General features: G+C 34.0%; 1 protein-coding gene across 3 annotated transcripts in view; it reads right to left on the bottom strand.

Moving 5' to 3' along the window:
• Positions 1–21801, bottom strand: part of Ppp1r42 (protein phosphatase 1 regulatory subunit 42) — a 54987-nt gene that overhangs the window by 17539 nt on the left and 15647 nt on the right. For all 3 annotated transcript variants that reach the window (XM_048782972.1, XM_048782973.1, XM_015485746.2), the window contains exon 6: positions 2852–2969. In XM_048782972.1, coding sequence (XP_048638929.1) covers positions 2852–2969 — 118 coding nt within the window. The remainder of the gene's footprint in view (positions 1–2851; positions 2970–21801) is intronic.

The following is a 21801-nucleotide window of genomic DNA, read 5'->3' as shown; positions in this document are numbered from 1 at the left end:
GAATACTATATATATATATATATATATATATATATATATATATATATATATATATATATACTGTGTTATTATATAATACATACCTATGATAAAATTTAATTTATAAATAGGTATATTAATAGATTGACAATAATTAATAATAAAATAGAACAATTATATCCAGATACTGTAATAAAAGTGAATGTGGGCTGTTTCTCAAAATATCTTATTGTACTATAATGTGTTTTCTGATCTTGGAAAGAAAACCACAGATAAAGGGGGACTAATGTATAAATTAGAACCATGAACCCTAGAAGTACAGTGTCTTCGTATTTTTGTTTCATGAACTTTTCTTAACTGAATAATAGCACTTCAAGAAATTAGTTAAATGTTTTATCATAATATATGTTAGTACTTATAACTTTACATTAAGGGTCATTCTTTTATGTTCAGTTTTCTTAATAACTTAATTTATTCATATCTTTCCTGGTTCATTTTTTTTTATTAATAATTACATAATATGTTATTTTTTTGATGGAATGTGTGTAATCAGTACATATTTTTAAAAACATCTATTATAAACATAAGAAAAGATGGACTGGGGCTGTGGCTCAGTGGTAGAGTGCTTGCCTCACACGGGTGAGGCACTGGGTTTGAACCTCAGCACCACATAAAAATAAATAAATAAATGTATTGTGTCCATCTACGACTAAAAAAAATGTTTTTTTTAAAAGGAATGAAAAATCCAAGTCTTTTAACACAATTTTTTTAAATTAGGGATTGATTCAGGGGCACTTTATCACTGAACTACATCCCCAATTTTTTTTTTTAATCTTGAGATGGGATTTTGCTAAGTTGCTGAGGCTAGCCTCAAATTTATGATCTTTCTGTCTTAGCCTCCTGAATCTGTGTGATTACAGGTATGCACCACTGTGCTTGGCCAATTTCTTCTTTTTTATGTTAATGTCCGAGACAGAATTTGCAGTGACTAGAGGATTGTGCCTCAGTTAACTTGATTCCATCTCATTTTTAGCAAATGATTTTATTTGAGGTTATTATGTATAGAAACCAGGTAATGGACACAAGATCTTATGAGATTTATTTTTTTTTAATGAGCTGCTTTCAGCATGAAATTTGTTTCCATTCATGCCAAGTAAATCGAATATATGCGTGTTCCATTTGGTGAAGAATGGGTAATTTATGAAACATAATATGGCTGCCTAGAAGTCCTTCTTACTAGGATACATCAAACCATGTCTTCCATTGATTTTATTTTTACACTTAGTAAAAAGAAAGAAATGAGAATAAGAAAAGCTAAAATCAAAGAGAATTTGTTATATGTGTATATGTGCATAGAAAAAACCCTGGAAAGACATACACTAAAGTGTTAACAGCAGATTTATGATGGGATTATGAGTTATATTTTCTTCTATGTATTTAAAAAATTTTTTTAGTTGTAGATGGACACAATATCTTTGTTTTATTTATTTTTTTAATGTGGTGCTAAGGATCGAGGTTCAGTGCCTTATGCATGAGAGGCAAGCACTCTACCACTGAGCTATAACCTCAGCCCTCTTCTGTGTATTTTTGCAAGAAAAATATGTATTAGTTTTGTAATCGTAAACAAGTCAGAGAAAAGATTTATTCAAAACAAACGGAATAAACCCTCTTTATTTGGTAGTCAATATAGCTATCTCTACATCTTTTATAGTCTCCAATTAGTAAAGCATTAATTGTATTTATTTTAATCTGCATGCCAATGAAAATGGACTAATACAATATTGTGTGTTATGAGCAGAGATGGGAGGGGATGGGAGGATGGATGATGGACTACAAGCAGAATTATTTGTAGAGTTTTTAAAAACTATACATGACTAAAGCTGTAGGATTGTAAGTTCGAAGTCATTCTGGGCAACCCTGTCTCAAAAAAAGGGGTGGGGCAGGGCTGGAGATGTAAATCAGAAGTAGAGTACTCCTGGGTTCAACCTCCAGTAACCCCCTCCAAAACACACACAAACAAAACCCCTCAAAAAACTCAAAACAACTATGTTTGACTGTTGTCTCTGTGTGTTCTCTGTTCTCATCTTGTGTGGCCCTTGCATTTTTTTGATATGCCTTTCATCCTCCTTCCAGAGAATCACAACATTAGTATTATGATTAATCAGTTAACTAACATTATGATTTATCAAAATTTACTAGAGCTTAAAAGTGGTTTTATCATACAGCTAACTTTTAAATTCAAGCATATCATGTCACAAAGGTACTGTTATAGGAAATGTTCTCATGAGGCTCCTTACTGCGAGAGTATTGCCTGTCTCTCTGATGCTATGTAACTGTGGTCACTATTGATCAAGTGCTTTTGTCCATTTCCTCCATTATAGTGCATATTCAGGAATGTTATTATTTTTAAGGATTTTATAAAGGAATTCATCATTCTGTTTCCCTTTCAAACGAAAGGCACTTCTATATGTTTGGGTATCATTTGGCAAATGTCAAACAATGAAAACATGATCAATTTTATCTACAGAACCAAGAACTAAGGAGTCTCTTGGGATCATCAGAGGATTTGTGCCAATGAAAGTTTAGCAAAAGGTCATCAAGTTTACACATTTGTAACTAACCACTTTCCTTAATATCAGCTACATTTTATCTTTAAAGAGTCTGGTGCTTTATTTCTGAACAGCAGATATTTTCATACTTTATTTAGCAATTTTCTTAATTTTTGCTCTTATTCAAAATACTGAATTTTAAGATGACCATTTCATAGTTCAAGATGTCATATTTATATTTCTGAAAGTTTGCAGATAAATTTAACTATAAAGTTGAACAGATGTCTTTCCCTGTAAAAATTATGATAATGTAAAATACATACCCAATGATTTGGAAACCAATATTATTCTGTCCCTGTATTTTGGTTTGATACAAACAGGATTTCCATTTAGATCCATTTTACATAATTTCACCAGCTTGTTCAGTAAAAACTCCAAATCCTATAATTAGAGAAGAAAAAGTAAGCCATAAGTATTTCATAATTTTCTGTACTTCTAGCATGTCAATTTCTATTTTTAATTGCTGTTTTCTTTTTATATTTATGTTTTAGTTGTAGTTGGACACAATACCTTCATTTTATTTTATTTTTTTATGTGATGCTAAAGATGGAACCCAGGGCCCCCGCACGTGCTAGGCAAGTGCTCTACCACTGAGCCACAACCCCAGCCCTAATTGCTGTTTTCTAAAATTACTGTTTTTCATAGAGTTCTAGTTCAGTGCCAGGTATTCAGGTGATACATAATAACTGTTTTTTTTTTTTTAATAAAATGGCCTATGGTAGTAGAAGGGACTAAGGAAAAGGCAAAAAAAGTGATATCCTGACTTGGGGAGTCACAGTACTGTTCTTGGTTATACCTGCCTTATGTGAGCCCAAACTGCAGCTCACATAACATTTGTGCTACAGAAGAGGCCCTATTCTTAGTGGAATTTATAGAAGTTTACAGAGTAAGGCAGTTAGGAAGTACCGAGTAAACAGACAATTGGCATTGCAAAAAATATATTTTGATGCCTTTTATTTTATAAAGAATTTAGAAAAAGCTATCAAAAGGAAAAACAGAAAAATATCACTTTTGTCACTCAAAGATCACTTTTATATCTGTGCAGTCTTCTTTTTTGAGCATAGGTATTTCTTTTAAAATTGGCACCATACTCTGGGTATAATTTTTTACATACTGTCATAAATTTTGCATGCTTTTTATAGCTTACAAGAAAAGAATAATTTATTTTGTGTTCTACAACTCAACTGAATGTGAGGAAAACATATTAAAGGCACATAAGAGCCAATTCTTCCAGTTTGCCCTCCTTAGTGCCTCTTTCTCTCTTATTGGATTTCTTTCCCCATCCACTGTCACTTCCTTTCCCCATAGTTTTTTGTCATTTATTTTCTTGCCTTCTCCCTCTCTTCTTTAAACAAATATTTTGTCTTAACTACTAGGTAATAGAAATTAAATATACTTTGAGGGTTAGGGTTGTGGCTCAGTGGTAGAGCACTTGCCTAGCATGTGTGAGACCACTGGATTCTATCCTCAGCACTGCATAAATAAATAAAATAAAGGCATTCTGTTCATCTACAACTAAAAAAAAATTTTTTCTTTAAAATATACTTTGAGTAGTTTTTATATATGCCAAAAATTTCTGGCTTTTATTTTAAAACTTAGATGTTTAGTCTATTATGAATTACACAAAAAAGGTAATGTACTTAGGTTGTTTTCAAATCTTGGTTATTCTGAATAATACTGTAATGAACATAGAGTAGATATGATTTCATATTCTTTGGTTATATACCCAGAATTTAAGTCTGTGCTTGACCCCGAGGGATCCAAATAATCTATGTGAAAATATAGGACTTATTTTTTTGTTAAAGGCAATCCTAAATTCCTTGGCACTGTTACTTACTTGAGACCTTAGGCAAGCCTACAACTTCCTCTATAAAGTGAGGATAATTGCAGTAATTGTCATGGCATATACAGTGCTGGAAACAAAACAGGTAAATCAGAAATATGTTCATTTTCTCTTTGCCTGCCCTGCTATTCCTCAGTGAATTCCCTTTCTCTTAATTTTGGTCAACAGAGAAAAAGTTGTAAGTAAGAAAGAAGAAATTTCTGACCTAATGACAAACAAGTAGTTGACTTCTTCTAAGAAAGCTCTCTTCACAAACTATAGCTTCAGCCCTCAGCCTTGAGACCTAGACTATGCCTGCTCCATAGCATTTATTCAACAGCATTTAATACAGCTTGCTATAATTTTCTTATTCTATGTGAGAATTACACCGTATTACTCTCACTTTAAAAACCTTTAAGGAAGGGATTGTACATTGTATTTTTTCTATAGTGTTGAATACAATGCCCATCATCCAAAAGTTAGGTAATAACAACAGTATGAGAACTTTAAATTGATATAGATAATGAGTGCTCAGAGTTTTGCTAATTATTCCTCACTTGATAAATGACCCTCAACATACTCCCTCCAGTGTATGTTTATTTAAGACTAAACTAATCCTGTGCTGAAATACGATTACCCTTTGGATACGCTCTGGTTGTTCATTGCCTTCCTGTCTTTAATAAAATGCTTTCACTTTCCTGCCCTTCAATAAGTTACTAAAAGAAGCAGACACTTTTCTGGACAGTCTCTGTTTGATAAATGATCATGTCATACTATCACTTAGAGGAGTGCTGCAAAATACTGAGGAGCCAAATCTATTTCCTCTGCTTAAGCTCCTTTATGGGTGTCTGCTGCATGGCAATGCTTTCTCCACCATTAATGATGACCGCTGATGAACCTGTATTTGACCAGCATGCTTCAATCTTTATTGGAAACGTCTGGCCCAACTGTCCTTACTAAATCTAAAGACAGCCATTTGTCATCCCCCTGACTGCCTGTCATCATCTGCCTGGGAAAATCTATAATTTTGGGCTTGTTCCTGACTAAACTGTAGAATGAATAAATTTATCTTTGGGCCACTCTGCTGTGAGGATCAATAATGAGCAGAGGTTGAATAAATTAGAAACTAAGAAAACATGACAGGCCATAGTAGTTTGTTCATTTGTGTCCTATAAATAAAAAATTTAGTTTATATAAAAGGCAAGCATGTCAAGTTTTTTATTTCCCTCATTCATTCTGAAGATTCTATACCTCATGATAAATGGTCATCAAAAAAAAAACAATTAAATAAATCACTAATGAATCTGTGAGATGAATTTTTCAGATAATTTTATTGATTTAGCAAACTTTTTAGACATAAAAACTGTAGGTAAAGATTATTTTTCAAGTGTTTATACATTTTTGCAAACTGGTAGTTGACTTATTTAATGTTGGCCCTAATGAAGTTCATAACTCATGAAGCTACTTTCATAAATGCAAAAGTCTTACTGTATATCACCATTATTTAATATTTCTATACATTGATGCATACCTGTGTTAAAGAAGTTATAGGTAAAAAAAATACAAAGAAATGTTAACCAAAAATACTAGAAAAATAGCTAGAACTCTGAGAGCTAAAGAAAGGAGTTTCTAAACTGTGTATTATTTAGCTTAAAACTTCTCTGTTTCCTCTTCACCAGTTCACCTGGCCATCAATTTTATTGGGGGAGAAATAGGTTATCTTTCCATGAAGTTTTCTCAGGTGTCTGCCTAGGCTCTCATACTTCTTCTTCCCTCCCCTTTTCCCATTTTTTAACACACAAAGATAGAGTGTTACTTTTTTCCCCCCATGTTGGTCAGTTTTCTTGATCCTAACCTCTTCCTCTTGGGATCTTTTCTCTTTTTGAATTTCTATTTCTAATCTTCCTTCTCTAGCTTTTATCCAAACTCTTACAACTACCAAACTTGACCATTACTTCTCAAATATTCATGTGCTTGAGAATCAACAACGGATCTTGTTCAAATGCAGGTTCTTATTTTTTTAGGTTTGGGGCAGAAGCTGAGATTCTGCATTGTTGTTGCTGGTGGTCTTAGGACTCCATTGGAGTTATAAGAGTCTAGGCCACTGCCTTCACTTTCTCAACTACCGAACATTCCCGTGCCCTAGCACTACTGAAAAGATACTGCTAATCTTATTAAGCCAGACTTGACCAATCATGGATTTTCTCTGTCTCAATTCTGTGGAGCATCTTACCCTGTGGACCACTTCCTTTATGGATTTGTGGTTTTACAATTCTGTAGTCTTTATGGATTCTTCATGAACATCTGACCCATATGTAACAAGCCTCTGACCAGACATCCTGAATGCATGAAAGGGTTGTTTTCTAAAAGTTGCTTTTGAGAACTGAGAACAGGTCACATAAAAGACAATGCTATACTTGGTAGACTGTTGTCTGGGTCAGCCCATGGAAACAACCTATTTAATTGAGAAAAAGATTGAAGAACATTTGTGCAATGACAGTGCTATAGAACCTTCCCATAAGACATCAGCATTTTCCAGGGCACTGTAGCTCCTATTAAGGAACAGATGCAGGTATCCCCTGTGACAGAACTTCAGGGACCAATTCACTTCCTTTTCTATAATCTACATTTATTCCTTTAAATGTGTTGTTTTCCATTTGTTGGAATCACAGCTAAAAATAACGTTTCTTCACTTACACCAACTTCCTCACTTATACTTAGACCCTTTATAGAAAAGAGTGCTGTAATTCATCCATGATGGCATTTTCATTGATCATTTAACCCAAATACTAAAGACTCCCCTTTGACTATCCTCTAAGCTGTGTTTTCACACATCCAATTGTCTACCTGATATTTTCTCTGAAATGTTTCAGAAGCATCCCAAATAGTACATGACCCAAATTCATGATTTAATTCCACTGTCATGTATAACTAAAAGGAACAAATAAAAAATTAAAAGAAAAAAACCCTATTGTTTGGAGTTCTGTATTTCCCATTGAACAAAGCCAAAGCCCAAGAAGCATTCTTGACCTCCTTTTCCACACTCCCTATATTCAACACAACCAAGTCTCATTCACTTTACTCCCTAAACAGCTCTACAATCTCTTTCTATGCCCACCCTATTAAGGTTTTCACCACCTCTCACTTCTTGACTAGCCTGGGCTCTTCCAATCTGTTCTTTTTATTATAAAGATATTTTCAAAATGCCAATCTCTAATTACTTTATCCCTGGGCTTAAAACATTTGAAGTGGCTCCCCTGTTCTTAGTATAAAAACCTATGCAACCATCTACTCACCAGCCTTTGTATATAGTGTCACCTTCACCCTGTTTCCCATTCCTCATATTTATCACACTTCCACCTTCTTCAGAGTCTTTGCCATGTTATTTCTTTTGCTTATAAGTCCTTCTCTCCTCTCAGAGCCAGCCCAGCCATCCCTTCTCAGGGAAGCCTTCAGTGTCCTCCATTACTAGGGCAAATACTCGTTATAGGCTTTCACAGCCACCTACTTCTCTTTATGGTACTCATGCAATTTTTTTTTTTAAGAGAGAGAGAGAGAGAGAGAGAGAGAATTTTTTTAATATTTATTTTTTTTTTCAGTTTTCGGCGGACACAACATCTTTGTTTGTATGTGGTGCTGAGGATCGAACCTGGGCCGCACGCATGCCAGGCGAGCGCGCTACCGCTTGAGCCACATCCCCAGCCCTACTCATGCAATTTTACTTTTGTTTTTCAGGCAATTACACGTTAATAGTTATCTTCTTAATGCTGAGAGTTGCTCAGGGCCATGGATTATATCTGTTTTCTGCTCGCTATCATTTTCCCCCATTGTCAAGCAAGTGCTGCCATGAAGTAGTTATTTTCAATGAATATAAGAAGAGACTAATGAAATAAAATGACAGAGGGTGGGATGTTAGAATCCTGACAGGAGTTATAAGGCAGAAATAAGATGAAACTGTTTCTGAAGAAGCTGCAGACATGAAAAAAGAAGGAAACAATGTATCTTTTCTTCTATTTCCTTCTCCACACACCCTCTCCTTTCCTGTGTATTCCGCCCAGAATTCCCTGCTCTGGATCAGCTTTAGACTAGTGTCCGCTTTGAAAAGATGAGTGCAGGGTTAGAGGATCATAGAGTAAGGCATCCCTGACAACTGTACGTCTAGAGAATGAGAAGAAGGAAGGGAATGAAATCCCAATAAGGAGGGACAGAAATCATTTGGCCACTTAACTTCTTACAGGTGTCTGGCTACTAATACAGGCACTTCCCTGTGGTTCTTGGACACTGAATTAGCTAGGGTACGGTCATCATTTGAGGATGCCTATTTCGTAATGACCCAATTCTCTCTTCTTTTTCTTTTATTTCTAAGGGGCTCAATGATTTCAGTTATCTGATAGTACTTTTTCCTTGCTACATGTGTTCCTTTAAAATTTTTTGGAAATATCTTTTCTTTTTCACTGCTTAAGCCAGAATCTGATTGGAAGATTAAAAAGCTATTTAACCATTCTTAGAGACCATTATTTAAAATTTTTTTCTTAAAGCCAACACTTAAAACTGAGATTTCCAAGCCAGATATGGTGGCGCATGCCAGTGATCCTAGTGGCTGGGGAAGCTGAGGCAGGAAGATCACAAGTTCAAAGCCAGCCTCAGCAAAAAGCGAGGTGCTAATAAGCAAATCAGTGAGACCCTGTCTCTAATGCAAATGTAAAATAGGGCTGGGATGTGGTTCAGTGGTCAAGTGCCCCTGTGGTCAATCCCTGGTACCAAAAAAAGAAAAAAAAATGAGTTTTTCATGCCAAAAGACATTATATACAAATTATTTAACATTTTAGTTTAAAAGACTTCACAAAAATCCATGTACAAAATTGATTAATAGTATTGGGCAATTTATTATAATATTTAATAAAATGAGTGACTAAAGTTGCTTTTATTGTATATTTGAATAATGACTTTAAATTTTAAAAGTTTTATTTTTAGAAATGATAGTGAAGTTCAGCAAAAGCAATGATTTTAAAGTAATGTAAGAATGACAGTTATTTCAGAAAGATAGGTACATAGATAGATTGATTTTTGTGTGTAGGGTTGGGGTTAAAATCTAGGCAAGCACTTTACCACTACATTGTTATACCCTAAGCCCTATTTCATATGTTTTCTATAGGTGTATTTGAGAGAACCTACAGATGTCCATATAAAAGCAGCTGCTCAAAGTGCTAAAACCCTTAGATAATTATAATGGTTTTGTTAGGATTCTCTAATGATGTCCAGTCTTTTTCCCCATGGCACAAAGCTGTCTACTGCTGACATCTTTTAAGATGGATGTCAGTGACCTTATGTATGACAAAGAATTTCTCCCTCATGGTACAGAGTTTGATGCAAGTGAATTTGGGTCAACTTAAATGAACAACAACAACAATAAAAAGGAAAATTTAAAGTCCCCAAATAGAGACATTGACCTCAGAATACATACAAAGAGACAAGTTATTGGGGCTAGGTTTGTGGCTCAGTGATAGCACACTCGCCATGCATGTGCTAGGTCCTGGGTTCAATCTTTAGCGCCATGTATAAATAAATAAATAAATAAATAAATAAATAAAATAAAGGTATGGTATCCAAATGCCACTAAAAAATAAATATTAAAAAAAAGAGACAAGTTACTATTATGATGCTGGGTTTCAATTGTTTGTCTTTTGACTAAGCCTTCAGAGAATGATTTAAAATGAACCACAAAAGGACATTTCTCATGTGTTCTGGGTAGTGTCTATATTCAGATTCCTAATAAGCTGTGCCTACAAATTTTTAATTATTTGTGTTCTCATGCTAGAAGTAAGAGAGTTTGGAATTTCATACTCATTCATACTCATTTCATACTCATTCCCTGGATAAAAGCAACTCTAGGCATCCCAACCATTTGAACTTACAGAATGGCTTGTAATTTTTCCATAGATAGTTAAATATTTTTGTTACCTTATTCATTCATTCTATAAACATTTAGTAGTGCCTACTACATGCCAGGTACTGGGCAGCAGTCATATTAATCCTGAAGTCAATAAATCAAAATTCTTTGCTCCAAAGACTTCCAGTTTGATGGGCAATACAGTAATATACAATATCAGAAACATATTAACCAGGTTTCTTTACCAACCATTCATTCTTTCTAAAATTAGATGTTAAAAAAGTTAAAAGTGGTATGGGATGGAGGTATAGCTCAGTGACAGAGGGCCCTGGATTTGATCCCCAGCACTGCCCAAAGTAAAAAGTAAAAATAAATAAATAAATAAATAAAAAGTTGCACTCAACACAGTTTTGAAAAATGTCAAATAAGTCTGTAATGTTTACAATAAAACTCAAGAGTACCTTAGGACTTATAACAAAACAACTTCCAACTTCAGCTGTTTCTACACAAATTTACCTCCTTGTTTCTAAATAACAACAGCTATTTCTTGGTTTTAAATCTTACATATTTATCTACTGAATTCCTAGTAGGGAAAAATGATGATTTAATACTCATAAGTACCACCTCCAATCCCTATTACATTTCCCTTGTTCCACCACTGTGTCAACAGAATTATATATCAATAGAAAAGTAAACTAATACTCAGTAACTATACTATAAAACTAATATTCAGTAACTGTAATCTAAAGCTCACAACTTTACAGCTAAATATTGTTCACAGTTAAATTACATACTACATCATGATAATGTCTTATTTTCTCTACAGTCAAAAAATGCTTAATTATTTGTTCAGTTTTCTATGTGCTTGTTACTAGTTCAGCCTGCTAAGGCAGGGGCTGGTTGCCCTATAGCCTGATATATAGCTACTGCCCTAAGATCTCTCTTTTAACTTCCTTCTGGGAATTTCCTTAGACTTTCTCCTATTTCCTAGATACATGCCTTCCTTTTTCCTAGTTAACTCTCTTTTTAGGTAGAACACATTTCCCAAGAGCTGCCTGAGAAAGGGTATGTGAGATAAATTTTTTTGAGAACTTGCATGCTTAATAGTAACTAGTTTTATACTTAATAGTTGATTGAAAATTCAATGAGTATATAACTTCAGGTTGAGAATATTTTTCCCTGAAATTTTTAATTTTTCAAAAAATTATTTTTATTTTTTTGTACCTGGGATTGAACTCAGGGGCACTTGACCCCTGAGCCACATACCTAGGCCTATTTTATATTTTCTTTAGAGACAGGGTCTCACTGAGTTGCTTAGCACCTCGCTATTGCTGAGGTTGGCTTTGAACTTGCATTTCTCCTGTCTCGGCCTCCCGAGCTGCTGGGATTACAGGGTTCTTTTTCTTTTATTTATTTATTTTTTATATTAATTTTATTTTTTTCTAATTAGTTACACATGACAACAGAATACATTTCATTTTGTTGTATACAAGTGGAGCACAACTTATCATTTTCTGGTTGTACACAATGTAGAGTTGCATCATTTGTGTAATCATACATGTACCTAGGGTAATGAAGTCTTTCTCATTTCACCATCTTTCCTACCCCCATGCCCTCTTCCCTTGACTTAGTTCGGTATTTTGTAGCTGGAGCATTTCACAGTTTCTTTTTTCTTTTTCTTTCTTTTAAATATGTACTTTTAGTTGTAGTTGGACATAATACCTTATTTTATTTATTTGTTTTTATGTGGTGCTGAGGATTGAATCCAGTGCTTCACACATGCTAGGTGAGTGCTCTACCTCTGAGCCACAACCACAGCCCTTTCCCTCAAAATTTTAAAGACACTGTTCTATTATTACCTTCTATATTGAAAAGTCTGAAAAATCCATTTGATTTTTGATTCTTTGTATTTTGATCCTCTTTTTCTCTGAAGAAGTCTTTAGGGTATTCTTCCTTCTTTCTCCTGGTGACTCCCCAAATTTTAAGGATAAACTCAGTGAGGGTCAGTTTTATCCAGTGTGCTGGGCATTTTGGGAGAATGTTTCACTCTGGAAATTTGTATTGTTTGGTTCTGAAATTTTTCTAAAATTATTTTAAAATCAACTATTGAGTTATCATTTACATGCAACAAATTCATCAATTTAAATGACCAAACATATACATCATGTGACAATCACCGTAATAATTAAGATACAGAACATTTCAGTCATCCCAAGAAATTCACTTATGGTCTTTTCCAGTCAGTCTCTTCCCATTCCCTTGATCAAGCACCAGTGACCTCCTATGTGTTACTATATACATTTACTTATATTTTTCAGAACTTTAGTATGAGGGCTGGGGATGTGGCTCAGTGGTAGAGTGTCTGCCTGGCATGCATGAGGCCCTAGCTTTGACCTGAGCACTACAAAAAAAGAAAAATGTTTTAAATAAATGGTATATAAAATATTTAAGTTTTACATATCACAATATTTAGTAAAAAGAGTTTAGTATAAATAGAGTCATATTGTATGAACTCTTTCTTTATCTGGTTTATTTTACTTATTATATGTTTTCAAATTTGTCATTATTTAAAAAAATTCATCATGTGCATCACTAGTTTGTCCCTTTTTATTGCAGAGTTTTTACTGAAAGCCTTAAAAAAAAACCTCTGAAAGTATTATACTGTTTTATTTACAGGTAATACATAGTTGCCATAAAGCAAAGTTTATATATTTAGTTTTCCCACACCCTAATGTATTTCCACAACCCTTTAAGTTTACAATTTTACAGATATTTTTTCATCAATAAGGTCAGGTATATATGATTTCTTTTTATAGGTAACTATAAGTTTAAGAGGGCTTAAACTATAAATCAGGTACCATTCAATCATAATAACATATAAAGATCTTCAAATAATCAGGAAAAAATACTTTTAACATTATTGCTTAGTCTTATAAAATGATGAATTTCAACCAAATTGAAACCTGTATAGTTAGTCTTGTTTTTTATACTCTTAGGTCATTCTTCTTCACAAATGATATAGGTAATGATGTAATTTTAAAATTAATTGTAAGCAAATTCAAATTTGTTAGTCAATGCACATATTCTCCTTTACCTAGTGTGCTACCTCAGAATTAATCCTCTTGGAGAAAGTAAACATCCCAAATGATTAAAACAAAAATAAAAACAAAGACCGTACACACAATACAGAGCTTCATTTCTTCCTTTAAAATTTTTATAGGAATAAAAGTCCATAAAAACTGATTAAAATTTGACATTTTCACCTTGCTTTACTAACTATGAGGTAATAGAAGTATACAAAACAAATGTCCTTTATTATTTCTTTAATATAATAATATTATATTAAAAAATACTACAATTATGTTTTATAAGTTATTTTCCAGCATCTTCAAGTAAGGGAACCAACTGTGGTTCTCCCAGTAAGTAGATAAGAATAATCAGTCTGTTGGAACACAAAAGGAAGATGGAAACACAAAAGATAAATTGGCTTTGACTTTTAATAACAAAAACCTAGTATGACACTGAAATTTCTGATTCAACAACATTAAGCTATTACTTCACTGGTTCATTAGGAATTCTGAAACAGGCAATAGACCCACCCCCACCCCCACCCCCATTCAATGGGTAATATCTTCTTTTTGTTCTTTTGTTTTTTCTTCTTTTTTGGTTATAGGCAGTTCAGTGATTGCCCACTGCATAGTTTCAACTTTGCTCATGGTGATCTCAATCTTTACAGTAGACACAGTATCTAGCTTTGCTTTATATCCATCACACTCCATAATTTCACATTTGAATGAAATTCCTTCTCTCTTTTAAATATGATATGTACATTTAACAATATACTATTTGCTTCTATATGACTCAGTTCTGAAAGTGAATTTTTAGCATATACTGAAATGGTGACTTTACCCCCAGTCTGTTACTAGTCTTGTCTACAAGGAACAAATATTTTTCCAGCATTCTTTTTAGTCCACATGTGTTTCTCTGTTGTACAGCTTTCTTGGGCTAAAACTGTTTTAACATCAGAGATTTTCTTTCTATAATAGCTCCAATAGTTCATCCCCTCTTGGAAAATAGGTACTCCAAAATGATATATACAGACTTTTTCTTTTTTTTAAATTTTCAAATATGTAACAAATGTGGTTTTAGTATTATAAGTCTCTTGCTTATAAATCTTGGAATCAACTTGAGATTTTTTTAATATAGCTTTAAAAAAATTTTTTTAGTTATTGATGGACATATGTCTATATTTTGTTTATTTATTTTCATGTGGTGCTGATAATCAAACTCAGTTCCTCACATGTTTGAGGCAAGCACTCTGCCACTGGGTCACAACCCCAGCCCTCAACTTGAGATTTTGAAGATAGTCTTTTTTTAAAAAAAATTTAAAAATTTTTAAATTTTATTTATAATTAATATGTAAAACATTAAATCTATACATATTGTGGAGTACCATGTGATGTTTTGATACATGTGTACATTGTATGATGTTTAAGTCAGGTTAAACATGTGTATCTCTCCTCAATATTTATCATTTATTTATTGTGAAAACATTCAAATTTCTTTCTTCTAAATTTCTGAAACAGAGTACATTATTATTTTTTTGAAGATAACCTTTTGAGATTTTATAGATAACCTTTTTTGCGGGGTGCGGTGGCACACACATGGAATCCCAGTGGCTCAGGAAGCTGAGGCAGAAGGATTATAAATGCAAAAGCCAACCTCAGCAATTTAGCGAGGCCCTAGTAATTTAGTGAGATGAGACCCTATTTTAAAACAAAATACAAAGAAAAGGGCTGGGAATGTGGCTTAGTAGTTAAGCACCCCTGGATTGTACAACAAAACAAAACAAAACAAAACTTTTTTCATTCCTAATTCCATTCTGTTGTAGTCAAACAACATACTCTGTATAATTTCAGTTCTTTAAAGTTTTGTAACTTGCTCTGTAGCTCAGAATATGGGCAATTTTGATGAACATTTAATTCCTGTTGTTAGATGGAATATTGCATAATGGCAAATTATAGATCAAGATGCTGCCTCTCAGCCTCCTGAGTAACTGGGACTACAGGTGCATGTTATCATACCTGACCATCTTATTTTCTATCTCTATAATTTTAAATAATTCATGTAATTGGAACTGAAGAGTATTTTTTTTACTGGAGTATTTCAGTTAACATAATGTCTTCAAGGTTCATCTGTATGGTGTTGATTTGCCTTTCCATAATGACTAATGAATGATATTGAATATCTTTTTGCATGAGTATTGACCACTTGCCTATTTTCTTGGCAGAAATATCTTTTCAAGTCCTTTGACCATTTTTAAATTGTATTGTTTGCTTGTTTGCTATTCAGTTGTAAGAGTTCTTTAAATATTCTGGTTCTGCAGGGATAAAAATTCTTGTCGTGATAGTGGTACTGGGGATCAAACCCAGGGCCTTGTAGGAGGCAAACCAAGCAAGCACTCTACTACTGAGCTACATTCCCAGCCCTGAGATATAAATCTTTATGACCTTGAACTAGACAAAAATTTCCAGCAAATTTTGGATAGGAAAGTGTGAATCCTCCAATTTTGTTGTTCTTTTCAAGACAGTTTTGACTGCTGTGGGTACCTATTTTTTCAAAGGTATTTTCTGTTCTTGCTCCTTTTCTCCTCCTAGAACTAAATGTTCGAATGCTTGTAATGACCTACTACAGTTCATTAAGGTTCTGCTCATTTTTCTTTTCTTTCTCTTTTTTCTTTTTTAGTGTTTATTTTCTTCCCACATTTCAGTTTGTATGGGTCTAATGCTATATCTTTTTTTATGCTGTATCTTTTGATTTCACTCTTAATTCAGTCCAATGAATTTTTCATCTTAGATATATTTTTTCAGCTTTAGAAGTAACTTTTTTTCTATTATATATCTTTTTGTGTTCATGATTTCTTTAAATTTGGAAGTGCATTTATAATAGATTTTTAAAAGTCCTGTCTTAGGGCTGGGGCTGGGGCTCAGTGGCACACGTGAGGCACTGGGTTCAATCCTCAGCATCACATAAAAATAAAATAAGGGATTGTGTTCACCTACAACTAAATATGTATGTATATAAAGTTCACCGTCCATTGCCAGTTTTGGTACTTTTTTCCTTAATGAATCTTTCTTTCTCCAGTTATGATTTACATATTCATGGTTCTTATTTGATGTCTCTCTCCATGCACAGTGGTCTGAAAAGTGTCTTCAGGCAAACAGCTGAGATAATATAGTGCTCACCTGATTTGTTCTCCTTCTATGAGGAAACAGAGGCCTGTGCTGCCCATTTTTCAATGTCTGAAAAAGTGTTTCACATATTTTGGCTAGTTTTTTATTTTGTGGAGAGTGATTCTGGCCCCAGTTACTACATTATGGCCCATTATATAATTTTTCAATGTAATTTTCTTTCCCTACTCCCCTCTGCCCCCACCAACTATTTCTATGGCCCAAATGTATCCCCCAAAATCCATATGTTGAAATTTAATTGTTAATGAGATAAATTATGAGATGGGACCTCCAGGAGGTGAATATAATTCATAAGGGTAGAGTTCTCATGAATGGAGTAATGCCTTATAAAAGGCTGAGTTTGCTCTTTCTGTCACTTATACCACATGAGGACACAGTGTTCATCTCCTCTAGAGTATCCAGCAACAAAGTGTAATCTTAGAAGCAGAGAGCTGGACACTAAATCTGCTGGTGCCTTGATCTTAAACTTCCTAGCCTCCAGAACCATGAGAAATAAATTTCTGTTCTTATAAATTACAAAGCCTGGGGCTGGGGATGTGGCTCAGTGGTAGAGCACTCGCCTAGCATGCAGGAGGCACACGCATGGGTTCGATCCTCAGCACCACATAAATGTAAAATAAAGATATTGTATCCAACTAAAAAATAAAAAATATTTAAAATAAAAATATTACCCAACCTCAGGTATTTTGTTACAGCAGCACAAAGTTATTCTCTGATTTTGGTACTCTTGTTAGTCATATGTTGGATTTCTTGAATTAATTTAAGTTTCTTTTTTACTTGTTCATTTTCCATTCTTTTTATATTTTTTATTTTTGGAAGACTGCTTCAATTTTATCATTTAAACTTTATATGAATATTCAGTTTCTCCTTTTGGGGGCGGGTACCAGGGATTGAACTCAGGGGCACTCTACCACTGAGCCACATCCCCATCCCTATTTTGTATTTTATTTAGAGATAGAGTCTCGCTGAGTTGCTTAACGCCTCATAGCTCCTGAGGCTGGCTTTGAACTTGGGAACCTCTTGTCTAAGCCTCCTGAGCCACTGGGATTACAGGTGAGCACCGCTGTGACCAGCTTCCTATCTTATTTTAATTTCTAAGTTTTCTCTCTTATTTACTTAATGTTACTTTAATAAATAAATAATGGAATTCTGTTTTTATTTCAAGGTTGTGAATGCTTTTTCTCTTAGGATATTTATTGTGGGATTTAGTGGGAATTTTACTTTTTTTCTGCTTCTATGTGATCCATTTCTTCTGAGTTATTTTCTTTTTCTCTCTCTCTGGTTTTAGAAGCTCTTTTCACCTGTCTGCTGGTCTTGAGCTGTCCAGTCATTTAGCAAAGTTAATAAGAGTTGTTTGTGTGTGTGTGTGTGAGCATCAAGTTTATTGACTGGCTGGTCTTATGATACAGTAATTGGTCAGGCATCTGTTATTTTCCCTGTGGGACCTTTAAATGTTAAAATTGGATATGTTTTCTCTTGATAGTCAGGTTCCCTAAAGTACAGTCCTTCAACTCTTGCTTAGGGTTTTTAAGCCATACAAGGCCAGATTTTGGAAGTAGAGCCTGGTTTATGTGCATGAGAGGGAGGGAAGCACTGGCCCTCTAACATTTCAGTATTTAGTCTTTCACTAAATTCTCATTTTTTCAACTTACCCTCTGCTGTGGTTTTTAACCCGCAGCCTCTCCCGTTCAACTTTGTCACAGATTAAACTTGTCCCCTATAAGTTTGTTGTTAAAGTATTCTATCTAGGCAGTCTTTTAATTTTCCCTCCTCTTGCCCTTTAGCTTATACATTGAAAGTTCAGGTATAGGGAAAGTATTTCCCTTGTAAGCCCTGAAAGAAGTTTCTTAAACTATAAAATGGTATATGATGTATAATATATACCAATTACTGTTGCTATAACAAAATGCCTGATGCTGGGTAAGGTATAAAAAAAAGAGATTTATTTAGGTCACAATTTTGGAGGTCCAAGAGCATAGTGATAGCATCTGCTTTGCTTTGGTGGGAACTTTCTGGCTATATCACAAGTCAGATGGCATCATGGTAGGAGCACAATTCAAAAGTGAGAGATCACATTGTAAGACAGGAAGCCAAGAGATTCAGGGGTCAAGCTCACTTTTTTTTTTTTTTAATAACAACTCATTCTCAATTAACCTAGGTCCCTCAAGAATATAATCCTTTCTGAAGGTGGGCTTCAATGACCTAATCACTTAAAAAAAATTTTTTTTACTTGTTGATGGATCTTTATTTTATTTATTTATATGTGGTGCTGAGACTTGAACCCAGTGCCTCACACATGCTAGGCAAGTGCTTACCACTGAGCCACAACTCACTTTTTTTTTACCAGGTTCTACCATCTCAACACTTCCACACTGAGGACCCAGTTTCTAGCACATGAACCTTTGAGAGACAAACTCAAACCATGACACATGGAAAGATATTTCAGAAAACAATGCAATGCCCCTGTACTCTAAATAGTCTTCTAAATAGTTTCTAAATGTTGGTGTATTTCTGTGCTTGGTTTTGACCTTATTTATTCACCCAGACCCATGGCTCTAAATATCATATGAATGCTGTTGATTCTCAAACTTATCTATCTTACCTCTCCATTGAACTCCAGGATGTCTATTTGACATGTTCATTTCAATATCCAATAGGCAATTCAAGAGAAGGAATTTATTCCTTCCCTAGTAGCCCCAATTCATAAAGGCTTCTACTATCTATCCAGTTTCTCACACAAAAATCTGTTAATCAACCTTGATTCTTCTCATTTCTATATGCCTACTATATGCCTCATTTCTACATCCTACTCACAAATAAGTTCCAGGAGTTCTATCTAAAAATATACCTCCAATCTACCCACTCTACTTCATCACTAAGCAACCATCTTCTCTTACATCTTCTCTTACTTAGCTTCTACAACAGTGTCCTGATATCTTTGCTGTCACTCTTGAAACTCATTTTTCTCATAGTAGAGAAATCCTTTTGAAAAGTATAATCCTTTTGATGGCTTTGTGGTGCACTTAGAATGAAATTAGAACTCATGATTATGTCCTAAAAGGACCTTTATGATCTGGCCCATATACTTTTCTTTCTAATATCACATTATTCTGTTGCCTCATTATTCACTCAACAATTATTTATTGAGCAACTGCAATTATGTCAGAAATTGAGCTGGGATCCTCTCACAGTGTACTGGTCTCTTTTTGATTCCTTGGACACTCCAAACTCTCTTCAGCCTCGGAGCTTTTGCATCCGCTATTCCTTGTGGCTGGCATGTTCTATCCCTACCTCTTTGCACATCTTCCCTTTCTCATTTTTAAGATCTCAATGTAAATGTTATTTCCTCATAGGCTTATCTTGATAACTTCATTTAAAATATCCACTGATTTTTTATTATGTAATCCTATATAATTTCTTTTGTTTCACTTTCCACAATCTTCTTTTTGTATTTTCTTATGCCCTACTGTAAAATATAAGTTCCTTGAGGACAGAGACCATATCTGTTTCTTATTTATCATGGAAAATGATAAAGTATGTCCCAGTGCCTAGGACACAATTCACTAAGAGCCTAGAATAGTGCCTGTTATATAAAATATAATAAATATTTTTGAATAGATTTTTTGATGGGGAGCTTCAGGAAAAGCAACACAGAGGAGATGACATTGAATTCAATCTTGAAAATGATGTGGTTATTCAGATATAAGTTGTTAGATTTTGGTTACAATTTTATTTTGGCTATCTGTTAGTAACATGGCCTGAGTAATCATTGTAGACAAAACAGTTTGATCGCAAGGTCATGCAGGAAATCATCAACTGGGATCACTTGGAGTCTAGCAGTTTTGTCCTGTTATCAAACTTTCCTTCTCTGTTCAGAGTTAAAAGCATAATAGAATAAGACTTTAAAAGTAACAGCAGGGCTGGGGTTGTAGCTCCGTGGTAGAGCACTTGCCTAGCATGTGTAAGGCACTGAGTTTGACCCTTAGCACCACATAAAAATAAACAAATAAAATAAAGTCATTCTGTCCATTTACTACTACAAAATTTTTTTAAAGTAATGGCAATAACTAAAATGAATCTTAGTAATTATAATTAATAACAATATTTAGATGCTTTAAGACATATTTATATTCACTACTTATTGCAGATTATTTACTAAGCATTGTGCTTAGAACCTGGGTTCAGAAAAACATTTAGGGAAAATACTTATCCTGTATGTAAGATTGATGCCAATTTGGGAAGACTGAAATTTTCCACTATTCTCTCCTAAGGCAAAATTCTTTGCTTGACCACCATTTCCATTTCTTATAGGGGTAAATATGGGACACGGTACACAGCCCAGGTCTTCTATGCTCAATTCAAAAACCAATTATTCCAAGTTCTGGCACTTTGAGTAGAATCACATGATAGATTTTATATATATATATATATATATATATATAGTTTAAAAACATAAAGACAAGTCATTCTGCCAAAAAGTCATATTATTGTCACAAATACTTCAGTATCATAGGAAAATTAAAATTCTGGTAACAAACATAAAATGCCCAATAAATAAGACTAGAAGATAACTCTAAAATTTAAATATTTTTGAGTTTAGAATTTGCCTCATGAAATACTTATCTCTTTCATGTTGTTAAGTTGAAACAACTAAGGAGTTGGACTTCCTGTGTGGTCTTTTTTAAACATCTACCCTGATTGTTCGGTGGAATTTTGAATATTTCAAGGAATTCATTTGAACTAGAATATGTATATTTATTTTCACAATTTATCTACTGCTTATAGCAGTTATGGGATGGATCAGTTAATAGATCTAAATTTGAATATAAAGCTGATGCTGTTTGAAAGTTCTGAAAATATGAGCTCTCTTTGTGGGATAAAGAAGCCCATACTTTCTCCTGTGGTTCCTATGTCAATATGTCAAGATACCACAGCGCATCCCACTGCCAAAACAGAAACTTTGAGGTCATAGCAATGGCTCAGCTCACAGGTAATTATTTCCAGGAAGCCTCTCCTAGCCCTAGGCTGTTATGTCAGGTTACCATACTAAACAGAATGACACTGTAGTATCATTTCTCCTTTACTGTAAGTTTCTTTTTTTTAATTTTTTTAAATAATTTTTTATTGTTGGTTGTTCAACACATTACATAGTTCTTGATATATCATATTTCACACTTTGATTCAAGTGGGTTATGAACTCCCATTTTTACCCCGTATACAGATTGCAGAATCATATCAGTTACACATCCA

This window comes from Marmota marmota, unplaced genomic scaffold (assembly GCF_001458135.2).
Source record: "Marmota marmota marmota unplaced genomic scaffold, marMar, whole genome shotgun sequence".
NCBI lineage: Eukaryota > Metazoa > Chordata > Mammalia > Rodentia > Sciuridae > Marmota > Marmota marmota.
The sequence above is the reverse complement of the archived record's forward strand: the minus strand, read 5'-3'. Positions and strand labels throughout refer to the sequence as shown.